The sequence below is a fragment of the Alligator sinensis genome, unplaced genomic scaffold (assembly GCF_000455745.1).
Source record: "Alligator sinensis unplaced genomic scaffold, ASM45574v1 scaffold391_1, whole genome shotgun sequence".
In the NCBI taxonomy this organism is placed as follows: domain Eukaryota; kingdom Metazoa; phylum Chordata; order Crocodylia; family Alligatoridae; genus Alligator; species Alligator sinensis.
In genome coordinates, this window is record NW_005841889.1 from 1928650 (window position 1) to 1950122 (window position 21473).

Below are 21473 nucleotides of genomic sequence, written 5' to 3' on the forward strand. Positions count from 1 at the left end.
GCACTCTGGACCTGCAGTCCCCTGCCCTCCAGTGCTGCCAATGCCCCGCACTCCTGAGCCACAGACCCCTGCCCCACAGGCCTACCAATACCCTATGCTCCCAACCTGCAGCCCTTGCCCCCCAGCCCTGCCAGTGCCCCTCACTCCTGACCCACAGACCTCTGCCCCCCAGCCCTGCCAGTGCCCTGCACTCTGGACCTACATTGCCTGCCCCCCAGCCCTGCTGATGTCCTCCACTCCCCCTCTGCAGACACCCCCCCCCCCCCCCCCCTCCCTGCGGCCCCCTCCCCCCACCCCCCCCCCCCCCAGCCCTGCTGGTGCCCCTCACTTCCACAAAACCCTGCTCCCCTCCCCAGCCCTGCTGCCCAAGCAGTGCCTGCGAGCACACGTACACACACACACACACACACACACACACTCTCTCTCTCTCTCTCTCTCTCTACCTGGATTGCTGGGGCCCATGCAGGGAGACTGTGACCCCCCCCAACAGCCAATCACCTCGCCTGCTGCTCCCAGCCCCAAGCAGCTAGCCCAGGAGAGCAGAGGAAGAGCCAAAAACCTGGACATTTGCTCTTATTTTAAAAATCTGCCCAGATGCAGGTGCAGGGGGCCAAGAAGGGGACATGGGACATATGGTAACCCTAATACAACAATAATGTATCACATGGAGCAGCGTTACCACATCTTAAATGTGGAATTATCATATTGGAAGCTGTGAACAATGCGTGCCCCCAGCAGCTGGGGGGGCACGGTGGCAGCGGTAAGCAGGAGCTCCCGCAGACGCCACAAGCAGAGTTGGCAGCGGAAGGAGGGGGTGGCGAGCACTGACCAGGGGTTGGCGACCACCAGCGGTGAGCAGTGACTGCCCACAGGTGCTGCCGACAGTGCCTTTTTGTAGGGGGTGCACGTGCACCCTCTATGTTACCCCTGCTGGAACCTCAAAATCATATTTGCTGAAAAACTATCATAGGCTTTAAAATATGCAAATAAGCATGCAAATAAGTCGTCTTATTTACTTTACATTGCTCAGTGTAACAGGTCAGTGAGTGAGAAACGGGCCATCAAACTTTAAGCATTTCTTCGCTTGGAGGCAAGCAGCCATAGGAAAGTGCTGACAGCAGGCCCGAAGGTCAGCTGAGACTGCCCAGAGTGACTGGGTTTTGCACGTGCTGCCTCAAAAAGTAGTCGTACAGTTTGGACGCTTTTGTTATTATTGAACATACATCGCACAACGGCTGAGGCTGTCGTACACACAGGACGATGACGGTCCGGGGGACAGCGCCGCGCCGGAGGTGTACGCTGATGCCTGCAAGCAAAGAAGGGCGGCGGCGGGCGGGCATGGCCCCCCCGCGCAGCTCGGGGAGAGCCAATCACCAGCTCCCCTTCCCGCAGCAGCCACGTCAACAAAACAGAGCGAACTGTGACACACGCTCGCCCCGCCCTATAGTCCTCGCCCCGGCCCTCCCCTCCGTTCACCACGCTCTACGCTTGCCGCTGCGCGCGCACATCCCCCCCCGGAAGCGGACGCGCGACGGCAGGGCAGCTGCGTCAGCGGATACTACTGCGCATGCTCGGTTCCGTGGCGCAGGCTCTGTAACGGCGGCCGCGATGGTTTACATCTCCAACGGTGAGAGCGGGACCCGGACCCGGACCCGGACCCGGGCCCGGGCCGGGGGCGTGTGGCGCGGCCGGGAGTGCCCGGTGCGATGGCGGGGAGGGGGCGCTTGCCGCAGGGAGCCGCCGGTGCAGGGGCACGGACGTGGGGCCGAGTCCTGGTCTAGAGATCGCTGGACACGGGCGTGGGGCGCGGCCAGGCCGGCAGGAGGCTGTTCTCCCGCCGCCTGCAAGGCAGGTTTCGCGCTGTACAGATGTCCCCTCGCCTCGACGTCCCCCTGGGCAGGATCCTGCGGGTCCCGTGGCGGAGCGCTGGGCTCCAGGGACAGAGACTCGCCGCCTCCGCATTTGTATCGCCCGCCTTCTCCCCCGTCGCTTGACGTCTTGTTGTTTTCTGGAGCCACCGCTGCCACCCTCCCGTACGGCCTGCCCCGCTGCCCGAGCAGCCTCAGCCCATCTGGGGCTCTGACAGCCCCCTCCAGCAGCGAGCGCAGGCCGTGCCGCACCGCCAGGCATGTGGAGATGTCCTGGAAGGGACCCTGCTCTGATTGCATTAAGCTTGGAAGGAAATGGAAGGAGGGGTGCCAAGCTGAATTTAGAAACATACCTAAAATACACCTTCTAAGTAGCTTTGCTGGCACAAGCACCAGGCTCATTTTGCTGGTCTGACTTTGAACAGATGAAATGCTGTTCTTTTCATAAGATGTGGGATACAGCTTTCAAATACTGTAAAACTAGCACTGGCCACCCACAGATATTTTATTTAACAAGCAACACGAATGATTCAAGTTGCTGATTGGTCCTTGTACATATTTACTGTGTCTTGTATGTTATAGGACAAGTGTTGGGTAACCAGAATCGGGCTCCTTGGAGTTTATCATCTATAACAGATTTCTTCTGGGCAATAGCAGATTTTGTGGTCTTGTTGTAAGTACGGGTCTCATTTTTCTTGTGGCATTAAATGTAGCAACCGTTCAGTGGCCACAGGGAAATACAATGCAAAGACATACCAAGGAGCAGTCAAATCCCAGCTTGCCAGTACTGTCCCACAACCAGAGCTTTCCACATTGTTGTTGCCCCCCCTCCATTTTAAGTGACGAATTAGGTTAACTGCCTTTGGGAATAAAACTGTACTGAATACAAGAATCTGTAGAGGAAAAGTTGTTCCAGTTTATGAGGATTCTTATATGAAGCTTAATACACAGTAGCTGATATAATTTGAATATTGACTAGTTACTTCAGTTTTATGCCCTTATGAATGAATAAGGGGTGGGTGTACACTTTGTTGAAATGTTTCTGGTCAGCCATCAAGTCAGATAATTGATAAAAATGTTGGACTAATATTCAAGTGTTAGAAGCGCTTGTCACAGGGATGGCTGCAACTCCCCTTGGTAGCTGCTCAGCCCTTGCTCTGCTCACCTAGGTATTTCACCCCTCTTAGTTCCTCCTGGGTATGGTCCTGGGGCCCTGACCCTGATGTTGCCTTTCCTGTAGCACTGGACCCCTGGCCCAGAGACTCTGCCCTCCTCTGAGCTGCTTATCCGTAACCCTGTCTGTCTTCTGCTATGGCCCCTCCTTGACCTTTGACTTTTCCTGGGCCCTGGCCCCTCCTAGGCCAGTCAAGACATCTGGGCTCCCTGACCCTGCACACCCCCCCCTGAGCTGAGTCACTGACTCTGCCTCTTGCCCCTTGTGAGCTATGGATCCCTAGTCCTCCTTGTTCTCTCAACCCCTCAGCTGTAGCCCTGCTCTTTAGCCTTGGGACCTAGCACCAGTCCTAAGCCAGCTAAAACCTCCTCCACCCCTTGTCTCAATCCCTAAACCAGCAGACTGCTTACCCCAGTTTAGTTGTTTGCCAGGAGCTTGGTTGTAGTCCTGCCATTCAGGAGTTCTTCACATCTTGGCTGTCAGGATCAGACACCCACCCCAGCTGAGGCTCTGGGCTTATATCCTGCAAGTCCAGCCCCCTTTTGGGTCTTGTGACTCCTGATTGCCTCCTGCAGTACCTGTGACTACTCCATCTGCAGTCTGCCTTCTCTTAAAGTAGCAGAAGCACTAAGCCTCCTGCTACACTGAGTTAGTTCCTAGCTAGATTTTAGATTGATATCTAGATGAGTTAGGTGGTTTTATCACTTCAGTTCCAGGTTTGAATCTTATGGACATCCTAGTTTCACAGAGTGCATGGTAAAAACATTTTAGCGCATCAACTTGGGTGCCCATATTTGCCAGGGTTATTATCTTAAATTTAATCTGGACTCATTTTAGCTCACAAAAAAAGGAGTTAGAGAACTGCTGGTTTTACTCAGCAGTAACAAGCACCTGAAAGTTAATCTTTGAACACAAGTTGTACTTTTGTGTCTAGTGTCTCTGTATAGTTCAGCAGTGCAGAAACTATTAATTTTTACTGCTTAATCCATCTATCCTTTCTCCCATTATTTCTAGTTTCCAGAGTATTATTCAACCAGACTTGAGAAGGAAGGGGAACACATCTTCCTCATATTCAAGATACGATGATGGAAGAGGGTATTGTCTGTCTTCAGTTTTGCATTAGTTTAAGTAATGTAGTTTAATGTAAATGTTAAAGTTGTGGTGCCCTACCTTAACTAAGAACAGGTAGGAAAAAATCATGCCAGGAAATTAAGATGCATCTGGCTTTCACTAACAAAAGATCACTTACTCTTTAATTTGTAAGAAATGGTGCACTGTGTATTGAAATATGGTAATGCAAGACCATAGATTCAGGGTAACAGAATTTCCAGAACCTATGTAATGGGAAGTATTTTTCTGGTTTTATATAGTGTAGCTCCTTTTTCTTGTTGACTTGTATTTATGGGTCAAACCTGTGATCTGCATGTGGATCATCTCTCATTTTGTTAAAGTGGAGGGCTTACTGGCTTCTGAATCCTTATATCTTTTCAGCAGACTTTCTGAGAGACTTGGAACCAGTTGCTGCTAGACAGCCAAAGGATGCAAAACAGGATTTCTTCATGGATGACCTTTGCCTACAATAGATCCCTGGGGTCTTGCCTTTTTGTGGCAAACTACTCATGAGAGGGGGGAGGAAAAAATCAGAAGTACTCTTCACAAGGGCATTCTTACAGGGATGTTCTTGCCAAAACTTCCTCCTGCAACTTTTCACATGGAGGGGACAATTTGGCTGCTCTTCAGCAGTCAACTATTGTACAAAAAACAAGTTGTTATAAGGGGGAGCCCATGAACAGTAGACTTATGCAGGTACAAACCATAATAACAGTTTGATATTATTATTATTTACCTGCCCTCCCGTGATAGTGACATTTTCTTCTGCTCTCTGATTAGGCCTCCAGGAAATCCTCGCCGTAGAATGGGTCGAATAAATCACTTTGGTGGAGGTCCCAGTCCACCACCCATGGCTGGAGGTGGATGAGGAAGGTAAACTTAGTTTGTTATATCTTCTTTAGGACCCATTTCAAAAGTAATAGGATGATAATTAAACTTTCCGTTGGAATTTATATCAGTAGCAGAACACCTTTTACAAAAGTTACAAGAAGAAATTGAGGCAAAACAAATGGAACTGAAAACTTAATGAGGGTGGAAAAAGGGAAACTTCATAGATTTGAGTTCTGGTTGACTAATCGGTAGAAACCAACAGTTTCCGTTATTTAGTACTTTTCTGTTACCTTTTGTTGCTGGTCCTATGCTTATTCTGTGGAGCTATAGGAGCTTTCTTTTTTCTATTTATGTTATAGAGTCATGTTTTAACTTGGTTTAAATACTTTTTCAGGCTGTAATGTTTTCTAACATGCTCCTTTTTTTTAAGGTGACTGGCCAGAGGACCTGGGGGGAAAAAGTGCTCTGACTGATAGGTTTTTTTTTAACTGACATGCATAAAAATCCTGCATGTATACGGTTTCTGTATTCTATTAATACTCATTACCATTAAATTGCAATACAAGTTTTATAAGATAATATAGCATGAAAGGTTTTTACAATTTTATCTCAATTTTTGTGCTGTTATATAATTAAAACGATATCTTAATTCAGTATGTTAATACAGTGTATAGGTCTGATCTAGTCTGGTGTTTATGATGTGCTTTGTTTTCTTTTTTTTAGGTAAATGCCTGCTGTAAAAAGCAGGCAACTGGACTTACACATTTACAAGTTGGAGAGGAAGAAATTTTGATGGTGGACCAAATGGGTTTGAAAGATGTGAATGTGTATGTCAGATTGGAAACTGCTCTGTGATAAAGCAGATTCGTGAAGTTGTGCTGGGAATTCCCTCTTCCGGGATCCAGTGTGACTGAAGTGCAGTTTTATTAAATGCACATGTTACTGTCTGTCTGAATTGTTTTGGGTTTTTTTGTATAGTTTATGAATATTTTATTGTAGGTGCGAAGTAATAAGTAAATATATTTGGCTTTGCAAAACATGGACTCCCGTGATCCTTAATAGGAAAGATTAAAACCATTCTATTTGCAATACACTTGTTCATAACATAGCTTAAAGAGGAAAATGCTCTTACAAGGCTTGTTTTAGCAGCTGATAAAGAAGAAGATTTGAGGAATACATGCAGGGAACCTACACATCCTACCACTTACAGCAAATGTTTTTGATGATCTCTTAGTGAACCAGCTTAAATTGGGAGAGATGCCACTTTTGGACACTGCTTTGCTCACCTGCGACAAGGGTCCAATACAAGATACTGCCCAAAACCCCCTGAAATCCACCTTGCTTCTTACATATTTTCAAGACCGTGGTGGCTCCACCACCTCACTGAAGTGCTTTTAACTTCAGCATGCCTTTCGTCTCGTATTACAACCTACTTCTCACCGCAGTTGAATACTAAACAATAGACCTGTCCTCTTAATTTCTTACTAACCAATAGCCTGGAAACGTGACCTTTCCCCACCTCCAAGTATTTTCAATCTGGAAGAGGAAACAGTCTTGGGGGGGTCTTTCCCCGGCTCTCTGCCTGGACGCCCCGCCGGAAGCCGGGCTGACAGCGCGCTGCTCCGGGGAAGGAGGTTTCTACTGACAGCGGTGCCGCTCGGGGACGGAGCAGGGACTCGTGCTCGTCCAGTGCCGGCGCGGTGCAGCACACCGCCCCAGCTCCGCCCGCTTGGGGGGTGGGGTTGGGGCCCGCGTGCGAGGGACCTTTAAAATCGCCGGAGCCCAGCGCAGCCCCGCCCCCTGGCCGTGGTCACGTGGTGCCGGCGGGGCGCGCGTGGGTTCGCGGCGGCCATGACGCAGACGGAGAAGGGCGAGGTGGAGAACGGGCGGGACCGGGAGCGCGAGCAGCGCGGGGCGAAGCGGCCCATCGTGCCCGCCGCCGTGCCCGAGTCCCTACCCCTTCCCCGCGCAGCGCTGCCAGGTCTCGAATGTGAAACTGTGAAATTACCGCATTCGCCGAAGACTGTCGCGCGCTGACAGCCTGTGCAAATAAGACGTCGTCTTTACCGTCTATCAGTCGCTGTAGTGGGCAGCGAGTGCGACCTGGGGCATCGGGGTGGAAGCGTTTCTTTATTTCGAGGCAAGCGGCCGTGAGAAAGCGCTGACAGCAAACCGGAAGTCGATTAAGGCTCCCTGAGGGTGACTTGGGTTTTGCATGTGCTCATACTGCATCAATCAACTGTCTCAAAAAATATCCTACATTTTGAAACCTTTTACTATTGATGGTACATGGTACAAGGGTTTAAATTATTGTACAACTATCATAATTATTGTACACCTGGCAACACTGCCCCCCGCTGCTCCCTTTTCCCCAGCCCCTTCCCTGAGTGGGGGTGTTGAAGCCGGCCTTTACAGTCCCGCTTCCCCCAGGTGGTTACCCCCACCGCCCCGGTGGTTCTCCACCACAGTGTCAGATTGGGACCCCCAGGTGGATCCAGGCTGCGGACACTGCCAGCGCAGCCTGCCAGGCAGAAAGGTTTGAGCACCAGGGGCATTGGCAACTTGTAGGGAGTGCACGTGCACCCCCTGTGAAAAGCACCACCAGTGCTCGTAGCTGTGCCTGCGGGCATTTGCTGCTTGCCACCACTCCCACCACCAGTGGCATCTGCGGGCAGTCCCTGATTGCCGCTGGCTGCCACCCACCAGTGCCCACATCACAAATGTCCCCGCCACCTGTGGGTGGTTGCCGTGCCCCCTCAGCCTCTGGGGGTACATGGCCAGGGGCCTGATACACTTGTGTGTCTGTTTGAATGTTTCCAGCAAATACAAAGCAACTTCATTGTCGTCATCCACCCTGGGTCCACCACACTGAGGCTAGGAAGAGCCACTGACACGCTGCCTGTGAGCGTTCCCCACCTCATTGCGAGAAGACACAAGCAGCAAGGACAGGCCACATACAGGGATAGCTGGCTTCTCAGAGATGGACTCAATGTAAGGGAGCACAACACATTATGTTTGGAAATTGGGTACCCTGGGGTTGGTTAAAATAAGGTGTTTAATAAGCTTAATATGTTTAAAATAAGCTGTGTTGTGCTGCTTTTGGTTGGGAATCCTGGGTCTGATGTTCTTCATGTTTCATTCAATTCATTCCACGTTTCTCAAAAGATTCAACTGCTTGGCAAGCCCCAATGTTTTAAAAATTAACACAGCAGAATCTTGTTTTGTTGTGATGTGTAGGCAAATTTGGTCTAAGCAACTTAACCTTCCTGTAATTTGAGTCTTTACTGTCAAATTAATTTACTGTCAAAAGTAACATTTAAAATATTTTTACATTTTATTTTCTAAACAGAGTGTTACTTAGCATGTTTTTTGCTGTTTGATGTTTGTGGAGTTACATGGGCATGGTTAGTAAACTGACTACAACACAAGCCAGTCCAGTGTCCATTCAAGTCAGTAGAAAGACCTCAGTAGGTTTGTATCAGGGGCTGTAATATAAAAGTGTTTCCTCTAAATAAATATACCCCTATCATGCATGTTGGCTGCCATCCTCATAGTCTGACATTATGTTCCTGCAGTGATTCATGTTTTATTACCAGCTTCAGTATTATTCAGTATACAGATGTGCATGGTCTCTCATTTTGCAAGAAATTTTATCAAGTTGCATGGGTTTGGGTTTTTTTGTTTGTTTGTTTAGAAACCTGAAAGTACTGAGCAAAGACAAAATGGCCTTAAAATGGTGGACCAAGCAATATGGTCTAAAAAGATGTCCAATGGGGCAAGGCGTATACCAGTGTCACCTGATCAGGTAACTCTTTCATCATACTTTATTAAATTGTCCTGTTACACAGTAGTTCAGTTTGATTCCTCTTTCGGGATAGAGTTTATGCAGCAGTAAGCAGTAGTGCACTCAGTGCCAAAGTGTGCCTTGGCCAAATAGAAGAGAAAGAGGGAAGTGTACTTTTACATATGAACTTTATGGTTATCTTTTTTTTTCATACATGAGATGAAAAAGAAAGATATTGTGATTGGCAAGATGTTTCTTAATACTAGGTAACTTAATATGCATTTCAGGCCCGATCATACAACAGACAGATGCGTCCGGCTATTTTAGATCACAGCTCTGGGACCAAATGGACAAATACATCTCATCATCCTGAGTATTTGGTTGGAGAAGAGGTAGGAAATCACTTTTCCACCACTGAAACAAAATTCTAATATAGTTCTTTAGTGCAAATATTTAATCAGATCACAATCTGATATGGTTATATTTCAAAAGGCAAAGTAAACTGAATATATTCAAACAGTAGATGATATGTTTTTACCTGGGAGGTGAAAAAGTGTTCACAAAAAGCTAAAAGACTATTCACGTGTTATTCAGGAGGACATGAAAAATTCCCTAACCCGAACAAATACTTATTTGTTAAACATTACAGAGTCAACTTCTTAATAGGAACAATAGGCAAGGTACTGTGCTGGTATAAACCAGCATTACTCCATGGCCACAATGAGACGCAAACTCACTCTATCTAGTGCAGTGGTTTTCATCCTTTTTAGACACAAGGCACGCCTCCATAACTTTTGTGAATTGAGTGGCCTCCATTTTTAAAAACTAATTTCTATATTATAACATGTACCTCCTTGCAGAAGGGCCAGGCAGTATGGATGGAGAATCAGCCAGTCTGAGCTTGCATTTATCTCAGGAGGGGGCAATTATTTCGGGCAGAGGGCCTCTTACCCAGTTTTGGTGCCCCACCCCTTGACATGCCCAGCCCCCGGTCACCATCTTGGGACCAATGTCCCAAGGCCAGCACCGGTGGGGCCCAAAGCAGGGTGCAGGCTGGCAGGGGTCTTTGGAGCTGGGCTGACCTGCACCAGCAGGAAGAGGGGGGAGCTGGCCTGGCTCCATAGAGCCCATGCTAGCTGGGACCCTGTGCTCCTGCCACCCTGCTCTGGGCCTCACTGGCACTGACCCTGAGGCACTGGTGCGGGCCCCATGCTCCCACTGGCTCCCCACCCATTCACACTAAGTGCCCCCCAGCCCCATGGTACAGGTGGGGGCAGCACACAGCCCCGACCCCCTGCTTGCCAGCAGGGAAGAAGCTGGTGCTGAGCACAGGGAAAAGTGGCCCCTCGCCCACCCCATGGCTGGTGCTCCCTGCTACAGCTGCTTGCAGCCCACGTGAGGCTGTCTGGAGCAGACACAGGCAGTCCCAGGCAGGCTGCAAGTGCGGGACACAGGCCACACGGCCAGTGAGGGGCTGCTCTGGCTTGCATTCAGCACCAGCTTGTAACCCGGCCCCGCTGCCACCCTGGGTCCTACTGCCCTTGGTTCCTGTCATTTTTGATGGGAACCAAGGGCAGAGAAATACTAATTTCCTACATTTTTTAGGAGCCCCGTGGGCCAGATGGAATGGCCTCGCAGGCCGGATCTGGCCCACAAGACCGTATTTTGCCCACCCCTGGTTTATCTCCTTGCATCTTGAGCATTTATACACGTACCTTTTTGTCCTGCGATGCACCGGAGATTAATCAAGTCTGCTCTGCACATGAGCTTACATTTACTGTGGTGCATCACATGCAGTTTTATAAGTGGCAATATGTGTTTTAGTTCAAAAGTGCACTGCTGCCATTTTCTCAGCACCGACGTGCATTTTGCTGCTTATACAACTGCATGTGCTGCAGCGCTGGGCGCTTTTAAAAGCACCTGGGGCTGCAGTGCAAGCATGTGTACAAATGCCTCTTGTGGCATCCTTCAAAGGATCTGGTGGCACCCCATGATGCTGTGGCACCCAGTTTGGGAATCCCTGGTCTAATGTGTGGAAAAGGCAAGACACTGGCAACAAGAGAAACGTAAAGCATTAGTCATCAAGTAATATATATGTCAGTTTCCTTTGAACAAGAAAGTGTTTTTAAAGGTTTATCATTACATATTAACTTCTGTTTCTCTCTCTAATCTGATTCAATGTTCAGAATATGTTACCTGCTCCTTCGATGGATTGCTATGGTCATGAATATTCAAGTAACTTTGAAAATAAGTTCTTTAACTACCACATGTGCTTCCTCCTTTATACATTATGGTCCAGTCTTCCTTCTGCTATTGATGGAAGCCATTTATCTTCATTTCCCATTGAAAAGAAGTTATCATGTTTTAAAAAAATATATTGTTTTTGCAATAATAGCTTAGGCCATTTGTGTACCCTGCCCATGATTCAAAATAGTTTCAAAGTTGCTTGCTGAAAGAGAATGAGGAAGACATATATAGGACTTTTTTTTTTCTTTTCAGGCACTGTATGTAAATCCATTAGACTGCTATAATATTCACTGGCCTATCCGACGAGGACAATTGAACATCCATTCAGGGCCTGGAGGCTCTGTAACTGCAGTGCTAGCAGATCTTGAAGTTATATGGTCTCATGCAATACAAAAATATTTAGAAATACCACTGAAAGATTTAAAGGTGAGATACTGGCAACTTTCTGCCCTATACCCACTACAGCATTGTCCAGAGGGCTTTGGAGGGTGTCAGCTATGGAGCAGCCAGATATCTTAGCCCTGCTGCTGACATTGTTGCCTCTAAACCCGTTGTTGATATTTTATGGCTGAATGTTGCCTTCTGGCTCATGCAAGTCCTATGAACTTCACTAAGAGTTAATCCTGCCCACTTACCTAAGCGTAGGGTTTGGTATTAGAGTTTTTCAGGATATTAGATTTTTGAAAATTCAGCTTAACATTTCAAATCATTGTTTTGTGTTCATATGTTTACTTGAATTGAAAGGATTGAGGACCAAATTCATAAAGCTTGTGTAATTTATTTTGCTTACTGAACAGATGGTTTTTCTTGCATCTGATTTGTCTATAGCCTGAAATGTTTGTAAACTTCCCATAACATTTTGTATATACAATTTGATACTATTTTGAACTGATTTTTAAATCATGTATATTTTTTAATTAGCTGCCTCTCTTTTTCAGTAATACTGGTTCTTCTTGGTAGGTCCTCTGTATAGCTTACTATGCATGTACTATCTAGCTTCTAGTGTATACAGAAGAATGTTTTGAACTGTGTTGCTTTGAAAAGTGGTCTTAATATGCTGTTCTTGTCTTCAGTATTACAGATGCATTTTACTGATTCCAGACATCTATAATAAGCAGCATGTGAAGGAGTTGGTAAATATGATCCTAATGAAGATGGGCTTTTCAGGTAAATCAGCAAGCATTTAATATTCGTTATTGGTATGGTGTAAAAAATTGTTTTGAAAGGCATTTGATTTCTGAGCTGGACCCACCTTCTGTTTCCAAAGAAAGTCCCTAACATGTTCCCACTTACTGCCTAAATCTTGTCTATTAGGGCAGGGTGTACTTGTCAGCAAATGTTGGGTAAGTTACCCATGTTCATACAACTAAATATTTTTCTAGAAAACTGATATTTTTTAAATGGGCAAGACTTGTATCTTCTCAGAGAATTGCCGTAGTAGTGACAGTAATGTGCCATATGAACAGTTCTCAGCTTTAAGCTTCTCAAACAATCCTTGAAGGAACCAGTAAGTCTATTTCTGTGTGAGGTATTTAAAGTTCTTTGCACAACGTGAAATATTGAGAGAGAAGTTAAGAAAGTGGAAAGGAATGATAAGCTGTACATTAGGGGATACTGTAAACGATTAAGTTACTTCCAAGCAATTAAAGAACATAATGACTCCGCTGAGTTTTAATAATAAAGACACTTCCTGAATGCTGCCACAGCAGCAAGTATATTTCCTCATCTTTGCTGAATGATAGATTTCAGAACTTGCTTTCCTGTATCTACACCTGACACAGAAAATTAAACATAGGAAGGTGATATTTCATTTGAAAGATGCAACTGTGGGAGGGGGAGGGACAGCTCACTTACTACATCCAGAGAGGTATGTGTACATGCACCTATACATACAAATAATATACCACAAACAAGGTCAGTTTGTTTCTCCAAGTTAAGATTAATTACCAGGTTATGTCCCTGTACTCCAGCAATTGTTTCTAACTCTTACCTAATGCTTTTGAGACGGGTTCTAATTTCATGCTTTGTCAGATGGTCTTGTTAGGGGTGCTCACATTAAATGAGAAGAGTAGTGCCTTTTCAATTCTACTTGTATGCCAGATTACTTTTTCTCCTTTGAATTCCACAGCGTTTGTCTGCATTACACAAATGATCTTTCAGTATATATATCTCTGAGAGAAATTTCTTTGATTCTCCCGCCTCCCAAAACATTCTTCCAGTCCCTCTAGAACTCTGTTGGCAAGCTTGGGAAAAAAGAACTTCCATTTCAGCTCTTGTTTGTATACGTCTGCTTGATTCAAGAAGATATAATAGGGCAAAAATAAAGATAATTGTTCTCAGCATGTCCACTTGAGGGTGCTGTTTCCTAAATATTAACTCGTTAAAGAGCTGAGCCAATTACAGAATGTAACTAAACTCTCAGCTTCCTCCTCTTAAGTAACTTATTTTACAATATTATTTTTTTCTACTAACCGTTTACTCAGCTGAGTGATCCTCTTCCTTCAAAGTTTGGAAGAGTTTTTGAAGCGAGTTGTTCTCTCGTGCTCTTTAGGTAGAAGAGTACATATTTGATGTAACTAGGAGTAGTTTGTTTGTGAGGTTTCAAAGAGGGATGGAGGGAGAAAGAGATGGATTCAAACCTGGTCTTTTTTCTGTTTAAAAAATTATAGCGCACATTTTAAAGAAAATTGTACATTATTAAAACAGTGTTGAGTAAAATGACTTGTCTCCTCCTGATGATTGAAGCCTTTTAATACCAGTTGCAAATCTAAGATTATTGTAAAATCCAAAGTTTTAAATTCAATCTGAAGAGAATATTTGAACACAGCTTTTCACTCCACTCTTAAGTCATTTTTCTTCAACGGTTAAGGGTCTTTTCATTGATGGAAAGTGTGAGTATTCTAGCAAATGTAGCTCTTCGCTTCTGGGAAATGAGAGTATCCTTGCAAATGGTGTCACTTTCTGTAGAATGTAATTTTTTTATGCAGTTTCAAGCCCCTAGTAAGTTTAAAAAATAATGCTACCGTCATGACAGAGATACATTTTAGGAGCTTGGTTTAAAACCAGATATATATCTTCTTGTTATGTTTCTAGGTATTGTCATACATCAGGAGTCTGTCTGTGCTACTTTTGGAAGTGGCTTAGGTAGTGCATGTATAGTGGATGTGGGCGATCAGAAGACCAGTGTTTGTTGTGTGGAGGATGGAGTTTCACATCGCAATACCCGGTAATTTTTTAATGTGCCAGATCATAAGTGAACAATGTGTTAACAAATCTGAATGTGTGTATTTAATATTACCTTACTTGTTTCTAAAGTTAAATGCTTATTTACTAGTCTGAGTTAAGGCAACACTGTAAGCATGTAGCAGGCTTGTTTGTTAAATAATTGAGTCAAAATAAGAGAATCCCATTACATTTATTTGGTTTATATGCCACCCTCCCCATAAGTAGCTCAGGACATCCTATAAGAAAAAACAGATAATTTATTAAGACAGATAAAAAATGCTGCAATGAAATAATATATAATAGAACAAACTGTCTGAACAGTGCCCCTAAACCTAAGCCTGCTTGTTGAAGACTTGCCCGAATAAAAAGGTTTTCTAGCACTTCCAGAAGAAGCCCTGGTTTAGGCTCTGACAGACTGCAAGTGGCAGGGAGTTCTAGAGCTGAAGAGTGACTACTGAGAATGACCTCCTACATGTTTTTACCAAACAGATGTGGTGCACAGCAGGTTGCTCTTGGCTGACCTTATGGACCATGGTGGAATTTAAGAGAAAAGGCAGACCCTTAGGTGTGTAGGGCCCATACCATAATAGGGGCCATATAGCTGAGGAATATATAGAGTAAGCAGGAACTAGTCCCATTTGCTGTGTAAATTATGTGGAAGTTATAAGCACCTTGAATCTAAAATGTTCATGTTCCTTCTTATGCTGACACACAATATCTTAGCTACAGGGAAAATGAATGAACCAACTGTTTTGGTTTCTTTCTCTGTGTTTTAGGTTGTGCCTTGCATATGGAGGGTCTGATGTATCAAGGTGTTTTTACTGGCTTATGCAGCGAGCTGGATTTCCTTGCAGAGATTGTCAGTTAACTAACAAATTGGACTGCCTTCTCCTGCAGCACCTCAAAGAGACATTTTGTCATTTAGATCAGGTGAGGAAGGAAGTGGAGAGTTTTCAGAGGAACAAATTGTTCCAAGATGATTAGATGTGGTTTTACAGTGTTGTGCTGTTTACTGAAAAAAAAACCCATAACGGTTATGCATAAAATATAACAACTGATTTGTACATTGCAATATAAAGAAAATATTTTTCAAACTATTCTGTTTTAGGGTGGAGGGGTATATATAGAAATGGGTTGTATGAATATAGAAAACATTATGCTTTCTAAACTGAACCATTATTTTGAGTGAGAGAAATATTAATCTCTAGAAACACACATTTTTAGGCATATAGAGATTATGTATAGGTTTTAAGGCATGATTTTTCCTATTGCTATTGGGTGATGATTTTAGCCGGAGTCATATAATTCCTACTTTAAGGCCTTAGCCTACAACAAGATCTGTGAACATGAACTTTGGTATCCAGACAGAGCTTTAGTTGTGGACCACATGGAAAAGAGGCTGTACTAACAGATTCTGTTGCAGAACAGAGGCTTTAGAAAAGGGAGGAATTTGGGGGATAAACAAAATTCTGACTTGTTATGGCTGTTTTGTTACCTTTTATCTTAGTGCTTGAAGGGTAGCAGAGTGATCTTATTAAGTTGTTCCAAATTAGTAACATTTCTTGGTATGTTTTACTGATACCAGGATATTTCTGGACTGCAAGACCATGAGTTCCAAATTCGCCATCCGGACTCTCCAGCCTTATTATACCAGTTCCGTTTAGGGGATGAAAAACTACAGGTAATTTAAAAATATGTACCTAAAAGTAACATATTCAGTGTTTGGCTTTGTTGGTAACAGTGTCTCATTTACCTGTTTTGAAGCACTATTCCATTTCATTTCATCGAAACATTCAGTGTTTCAATGTTTCCCCAATAGGCTATGATGGGGAATCATGAAAACGCCTATAGCTTTGTCATTTCTTACCTGATTCGGATGAAAATTGCAGGGATGGTTGCCCCTTTTGAGGGCATGAAGCCTGCCAAGTTTCAAGGAGAAGTTTCTGGAAAACTGCACCTCAAACTGTTCAAAGCAAAACTTGTATCACTTGCCGGCAGCGGCAGCCTGCTGTCATCCCATGCACCGATCTGGGGGCGCACACCCCGGGAGGGCTGCAGGGCTGTGCCGGACTCTTCCCAGGGGGCACCAGGGCCTCAGATCTGCATGCGGGATGACAGCATGCTGCCGCTGCCGGCTGACACAGCCCCACAGCCCTCCCAGGGGGCGTGGGCCCCCAGATCTGTGCATAGGATGACAGCGTGCTGGGGCCAGCACCAGCACTGGGTTCTTTCTGGCACTTGGCGAGGGCTGTGCTGGGCAGACTCGGGTACTAGTGCTGGCCTCAGCCGGCAGCAGCGCATGTTGTCATCCTGTGTACAGATCCAGGGGCCCGCGCCCCCCAGGAGGAGTCTGGCACAGCCCCCTTGGGGGGTGCGGGCCCCCAGATCTGCACGCGGTTTTTCATCAGGCTGCTGCTGCCGGCTGGGGGCCTGTTCCCCCCCGGGGAAGGATTGGGGGAAGTGATGAGAAAGCTGGGGAATTGAACAGGGAGCTATATGTCAATATCAGAGCAGTTCTTCCCCCCTCTGCCCCCTCCTTCTCCTTAGTTTCTGTTTAGCTGCAAGCAAGCTCGGCTTCGAAACTCAAAACATTTCAAAACATTTGAAACGTTTCAAAGCTTTTTGTTTTGTGAAACAAAAGAAATTGAAAATTTCACTGTTTTGAACTCAAAACACATCGAACCAGCTTTGAAATGAAACGCCAGTTGAAATTTTGCACAGCCCTAGTGGCCACCTGCTGGCATGCATGCACAGCTGGCGTGGGCAATGTCTTTGTGCCCATATGATGGATTGCATAAGGAGCAAGGAACACAGTGGCAGATAGAGCAGAAAGCAGAGCAACAAATTAGGCAGGGAAGAGGATCACAGTGACACTTGGGTCCATTGTAGAGCTTACTTTGTGGCATGTCTGCCAAAGAGGTTAGCCCCCATTGGTTTGTTACATCACAATGACTGCATAAAACACTGCAATTTGTAGGAGCAGGGATGCTAATTGAAGAAGCTAGTTTCATTTCTCCCTACTATGATTCCTTATTTTGCAATATGCTGTCTAACAGCACTGATTTATGAACTCCGGTTGACGATCTGATGTCATGTTTTTTAAGTTACATTTATAGGTAGGTATATGATGTCCCTAGGTGTCTCTTGCAATGGCTTGCAACTGAACAAACTCAGATATTTATGTTTATTTAAAAGCCTTCGTGAAACAAAATGGTCTTCCTTCAATTCTGAGGTGAGAGATGCTTAAAATTGTAAATCCAGTAAAAATAAATCAGGATACTTGTTAGAATAAATGTCATGTGTATCCATTAAACTAAAATTGTAGTGAAACTACAGTATTTCATCTGTCTCTGTAGGCTCCGATGGCTTTGTTTTATCCAGCAACTTTTGGAATTGTGGGGCAAAAAATGACAGCTTTGCAACACAGATCACAAGGTGATGCTGAGGATCCCCATGATGAACACTATCTGTTAGCTACGCAAAGTAAACAGGAGCAGGTGTGTAAATGTTTGGTTGACTATTACTTAATCAGGAAATTATTGATATCTGTGTGTAGCTTAGCAAAACTCTTCACCCTCCATTGAAATGCAGCCACTGTATAACTGCCATCTCTTAGCCTTTTTGGATTAACACCATTTCAGAACAGGAATAGGGAAGTAAAGCCTAATTTCTCTAGTATAGGCAATTTAAGAAGCTCAGAATTTAACTACCCGGTTTAGAAGTTAACCATAATACAGTGATTTGGGGACCAGATGAAAAACACCTTGCACTTGAAAGCTTGTCTAACTTTATCCCCTTTAGTTCAAATCTAACTACCATAAAATTCTGTGTAAATAATTTTAAGTGAGTTTTAATATATAGATGTGTAGGATTTATGAATTGAGTGCTGATCTACACCCACTTTTTGAAGAGCTGTGAGTACATTAGAAACTAAGGAGAATAAGCTAAACAAGTATAATTGCATTCATGCTAGGAATGTAGTTGGATGGACTTGGAAAAGAAGTTACTGTACTTTCTTAAAGAAGAGTTTAGGGAAACTTATCTGGGTTTGGAAAGCAGCATTCAGCAGGTCTCAGTAAGATAAAGTGAAGTAAAAGAAACAAAATACAGTGTTTAAATTATTGTAGTCAAGTAGTGCATGAAGGAACATCTATTTTTTTGTGTAAATAAAACTAACCTGCCAGTTTATCATCTTATTTTTAAGTCTGCCAAAGCTACAGCTGATCGGAAGTCCATGTCTAAGCCTGGTGGATTTGAGGGAGATCTACGTGGTCAGTCCTCAGACATTTCAGAGAGGATCTATCCTCAAGAAGTGGAACTAGGATCCTCTCAGGGTGACTGTCTAATAACAGGAAATGAGTCTGAGGAACCTCTAGCAGCACACATGTCCAGGAAGACAGCTATATCGCAGTTTGAAGGGAAAGCACTAGGACTTGACAAAGCCATTCTTCACAGTATTGACTGCTGTGGTAAGAACTGTTTTTACATGATCTCAGAATACTTTGTTCCCAGTCATTTGGTTTAGCTTGAAACAATTCTTAACATCTAAGTACAGTTCTTTCCCTTATGTTTGTCTCTTAAAAAATAACTATACTGCCATCATGTTGTATACGTGATGAAAGCCCATTTTAGTTGTCTTTTGTGCTGTTAGTAATTGAGACACATCTGCTTTTAATATAAGTTTAACTAAGTCATTTGACTGATTTTTTTCCTTCATTGTCCAAGCACACACAATGTTAGCACTTGTTTATATTTTTTAATCATTCCAGCATCTGATGATACCAAGAAGAAGATGTACAGTTCCATCCTAGTAGTGGGAGGAGGTCTGATGTTTCATAAAGCTCAAGAATTTCTTCAACACCGGATTCTCAACAAGATGCCTCCTTCGTTTAGAAGAGTTGTTGAAAATGTGGAAGTCATTACAAGACCTAAGGTATGTTGATTGATAATGGAATGGTTGAAGCTGAGTTTATTGGTCGCTAGTTGGAATCCTAAAGATTTAGAAATCTATTATGCATCACTGTTCATTTACATGTCTGTGGGGAGAAGGCTTTCAGATTGCTGTGTTATAAGCTATGAGAGGTAAGGATCTCTTATTGGATCAGCTCTGTAGTTGGGGAGATGTTGGACAAGATTTCAGGCACAAAGTGCCCTTAGCTGTCATTGTATATTTGTATCTAAAAGTAGAAGAGATCGTTATTGTGACATTATGTTTTATAGATTACCACTAATTGCTTCTTTCAGATCAAGGAACTCAACCTACGGCAACACAATTAGATTGAAGAACAAAGTAAAGTTTAAGAAAAGGGCTTAGTTGTCAGTAGATTGTATTAGCTTTCCGCTTGCATTCATTCAAGAAAAATAAGAGGAAATATGGTTTTAAGAATATAAATAACATAACTCAAAATGTTTTAAATGCAAAATCTTAGTAAGGATAGACTTTTCCTGGTATGACTACCCCGAATTAAAACAGACAATAAAAATTGGTGATTCTTGAGTTCCTTAATAAAACAGACGCAAGGAGAAATAGTTACAGTTTTTGCAAATGCTTTTTTTCTGAAGAAATTTTTAGACTGATTTTTTTCCAGAATCTTATGTTCCACTGAATTAAGTGGGAGCTGAAATTATTGAGGACCTCTCTTCACACAAGGTCTGGAATTTTTATCTAATCTTTCTCTTTCTCCATATTTAGGATATGGATCCATGTTTGATTGCATGGAAAGGGGGTGCAGTTTTGGCCTGCCTTGATACAACTCAAGAACTCTGGATATATCAGCGAGAATGGCAGCGATTTGGTGTACGGATGTTACGTGAGAGAGCTGCCTTTGTGTGGTGATCTAACAAGATAACTGTCTCGTACTTTTCCAAAATGTCATATTGTTCAGTGTAAGGTACTTCCCTTACTTATAGCTTATTTGTTTTTTTTTCTTTTTGTAATGCGTTAAAGTTCGTGGCTGAGACTTTTCAGAAGGGCCTGAGAGAGGAGCCAAAATCTTCCTGAACAAGTCAGAATTAGATACCCATCATGCCTAGGTACTTTTTGAAAACCATAGCATTAGACTTTATATGCATTGAACTCTGTACAGAGTGCTCGTTTTATCTGAATAATATACATTCAAATAATATAGGTTGCCTTGTATATTACAAGTCAAACTTAAAGCCGTACACTGTTGTAACCCTATACATAAAATACTAGTGTCTTATGTACATACGTGTATCTGTAAAGAACATTGTCTTTTGACTGGAATTTAGAAGCAGTAACATTGAGATTTTTAAAGGAGGAAGTAAGTTGTGCATTTTAATAGAACTACTTAAAATGTAGTAGACAATTATCCACCTTTTTAAGGTTTATTAAAGATCAAAACTCTGAGTAATAGTAATGCAAGTACCATGGAATATTTTAGTGTTTTAGGAAGAAAGTAAATGTCTTAACACAGATTTTCTTTCTTTCTGTATGATCTTCCACAAAGAAAGTTTGCTCACTAAAAGTCATGAGCAATTTCAGTATGTATTCTGCAGAAGGCATCCTATCTTTCATCTTTTGCCTCTTCACATACTGGATATGTAATTAAAGAACAAAGTCTAGTATCTTTCTCTGAGTTAAATATTGTTGTCATTTTGCTATAACAGAAGGGTCCACAATTCCATTTGTATAACATTTATTTTTAAATATCTGGTGGCTAGCCTGCAGTACAAAAGAAAAGTACATGGGTACAAAGATCATGTTTGGATTTGACAGTCTGCATGTGGTTCTGTACAATAAACATTGCAAGATTTCACATGTTACAGTGTCAAAGGGAGCTGACTTGTATATGGGTGCACATGATTTCATGATATATACATGGATATTGCAGGTACTTTTCAGTACCTTCCTTCTGACAGTAAGGGTACATGGTATGAGTACATAGTAAGCTGTGGTGTGAATTTACATTGCAGTAGCTACTCTGCCCAAACTTCCTATGTGGACTCTCTTAGCATGCATAACTGTAATTCAGCTTTACAAATGGAGTACTCTGTTATGCATTAATTTCCTCAAGTAGACAAGCCCTAAAATGAACTTCCTTGCTAATGCCTAAATTCCCCAAAAATCAAAGTTGGTAAATGCAAGGGAAAGAACAGCAGTGACTCCTGTGATCTTAAATTCTGTGGATTAATTAAATTCTCCTATTTTCACTGCTGTTTATTTCTATAAGTCTTTTTTGGGCAGAGATGTTTTACAGTCCTGTAAGACAAA

The 21473-nt window shown here is 43.6% G+C and overlaps 2 protein-coding genes and 1 long non-coding RNA gene across 7 annotated transcripts in view; 2 read left to right on the forward strand and 1 right to left on the reverse strand.

Moving 5' to 3' along the window:
* The window catches only part of LOC112549283, a 94329-nt gene extending 90279 nt beyond the window's left edge, over nucleotides 1-4050 (reverse strand). Inside the window, exon 1 of the long non-coding RNA XR_003092669.1 lies at nucleotides 3453-4050. This is a non-coding gene — a long non-coding RNA (uncharacterized LOC112549283). The remainder of the gene's footprint in view (nucleotides 1-3452) is intronic.
* SELENOK (selenoprotein K) lies at nucleotides 1485-5029 on the forward strand. Of its 2 annotated transcripts, none has more exons than XM_025197107.1 (4): nucleotides 1485-1627; nucleotides 2451-2541; nucleotides 4057-4137; nucleotides 4933-5029. In XM_025197107.1, exons 1-4 carry the CDS (start codon nucleotides 1609-1611, stop codon nucleotides 5027-5029), a joined length of 288 nt encoding a protein of 95 aa, XP_025052892.1. In that variant the 5' UTR covers nucleotides 1485-1608. The 2 variants fall into 2 exon arrangements, with proteins under 2 accessions (XP_025052892.1, XP_014372554.1); XM_014517068.2 differs by having other exon boundaries at nucleotides 4933-5020.
* Nucleotides 5030-6802: 1773 nt separating this feature from the next.
* ACTR8 (ARP8 actin related protein 8 homolog) lies at nucleotides 6803-21332 on the forward strand. Of its 4 annotated transcripts, none has more exons than XM_006017986.3 (13): nucleotides 6803-6954; nucleotides 7804-7974; nucleotides 8678-8788; nucleotides 9055-9159; nucleotides 11267-11440; nucleotides 12088-12181; nucleotides 14108-14240; nucleotides 15016-15169; nucleotides 15825-15920; nucleotides 17596-17736; nucleotides 18444-18708; nucleotides 19009-19172; nucleotides 19932-21330. In XM_006017986.3, exons 1-13 carry the CDS (start codon nucleotides 6835-6837, stop codon nucleotides 20073-20075), a joined length of 1872 nt encoding a protein of 623 aa, XP_006018048.1. In that variant the 5' UTR covers nucleotides 6803-6834; the 3' UTR covers nucleotides 20076-21330. The 4 variants fall into 4 exon arrangements, with proteins under 4 accessions (XP_006018048.1, XP_025052887.1, XP_025052885.1 ...); XM_025197102.1 differs by having other exon boundaries at nucleotides 6947-7182; XM_025197100.1 differs by lacking the exon at nucleotides 6803-6954 and adding an exon at nucleotides 7131-7268.
* Nucleotides 21333-21473: the final 141 nt, after the last annotated feature.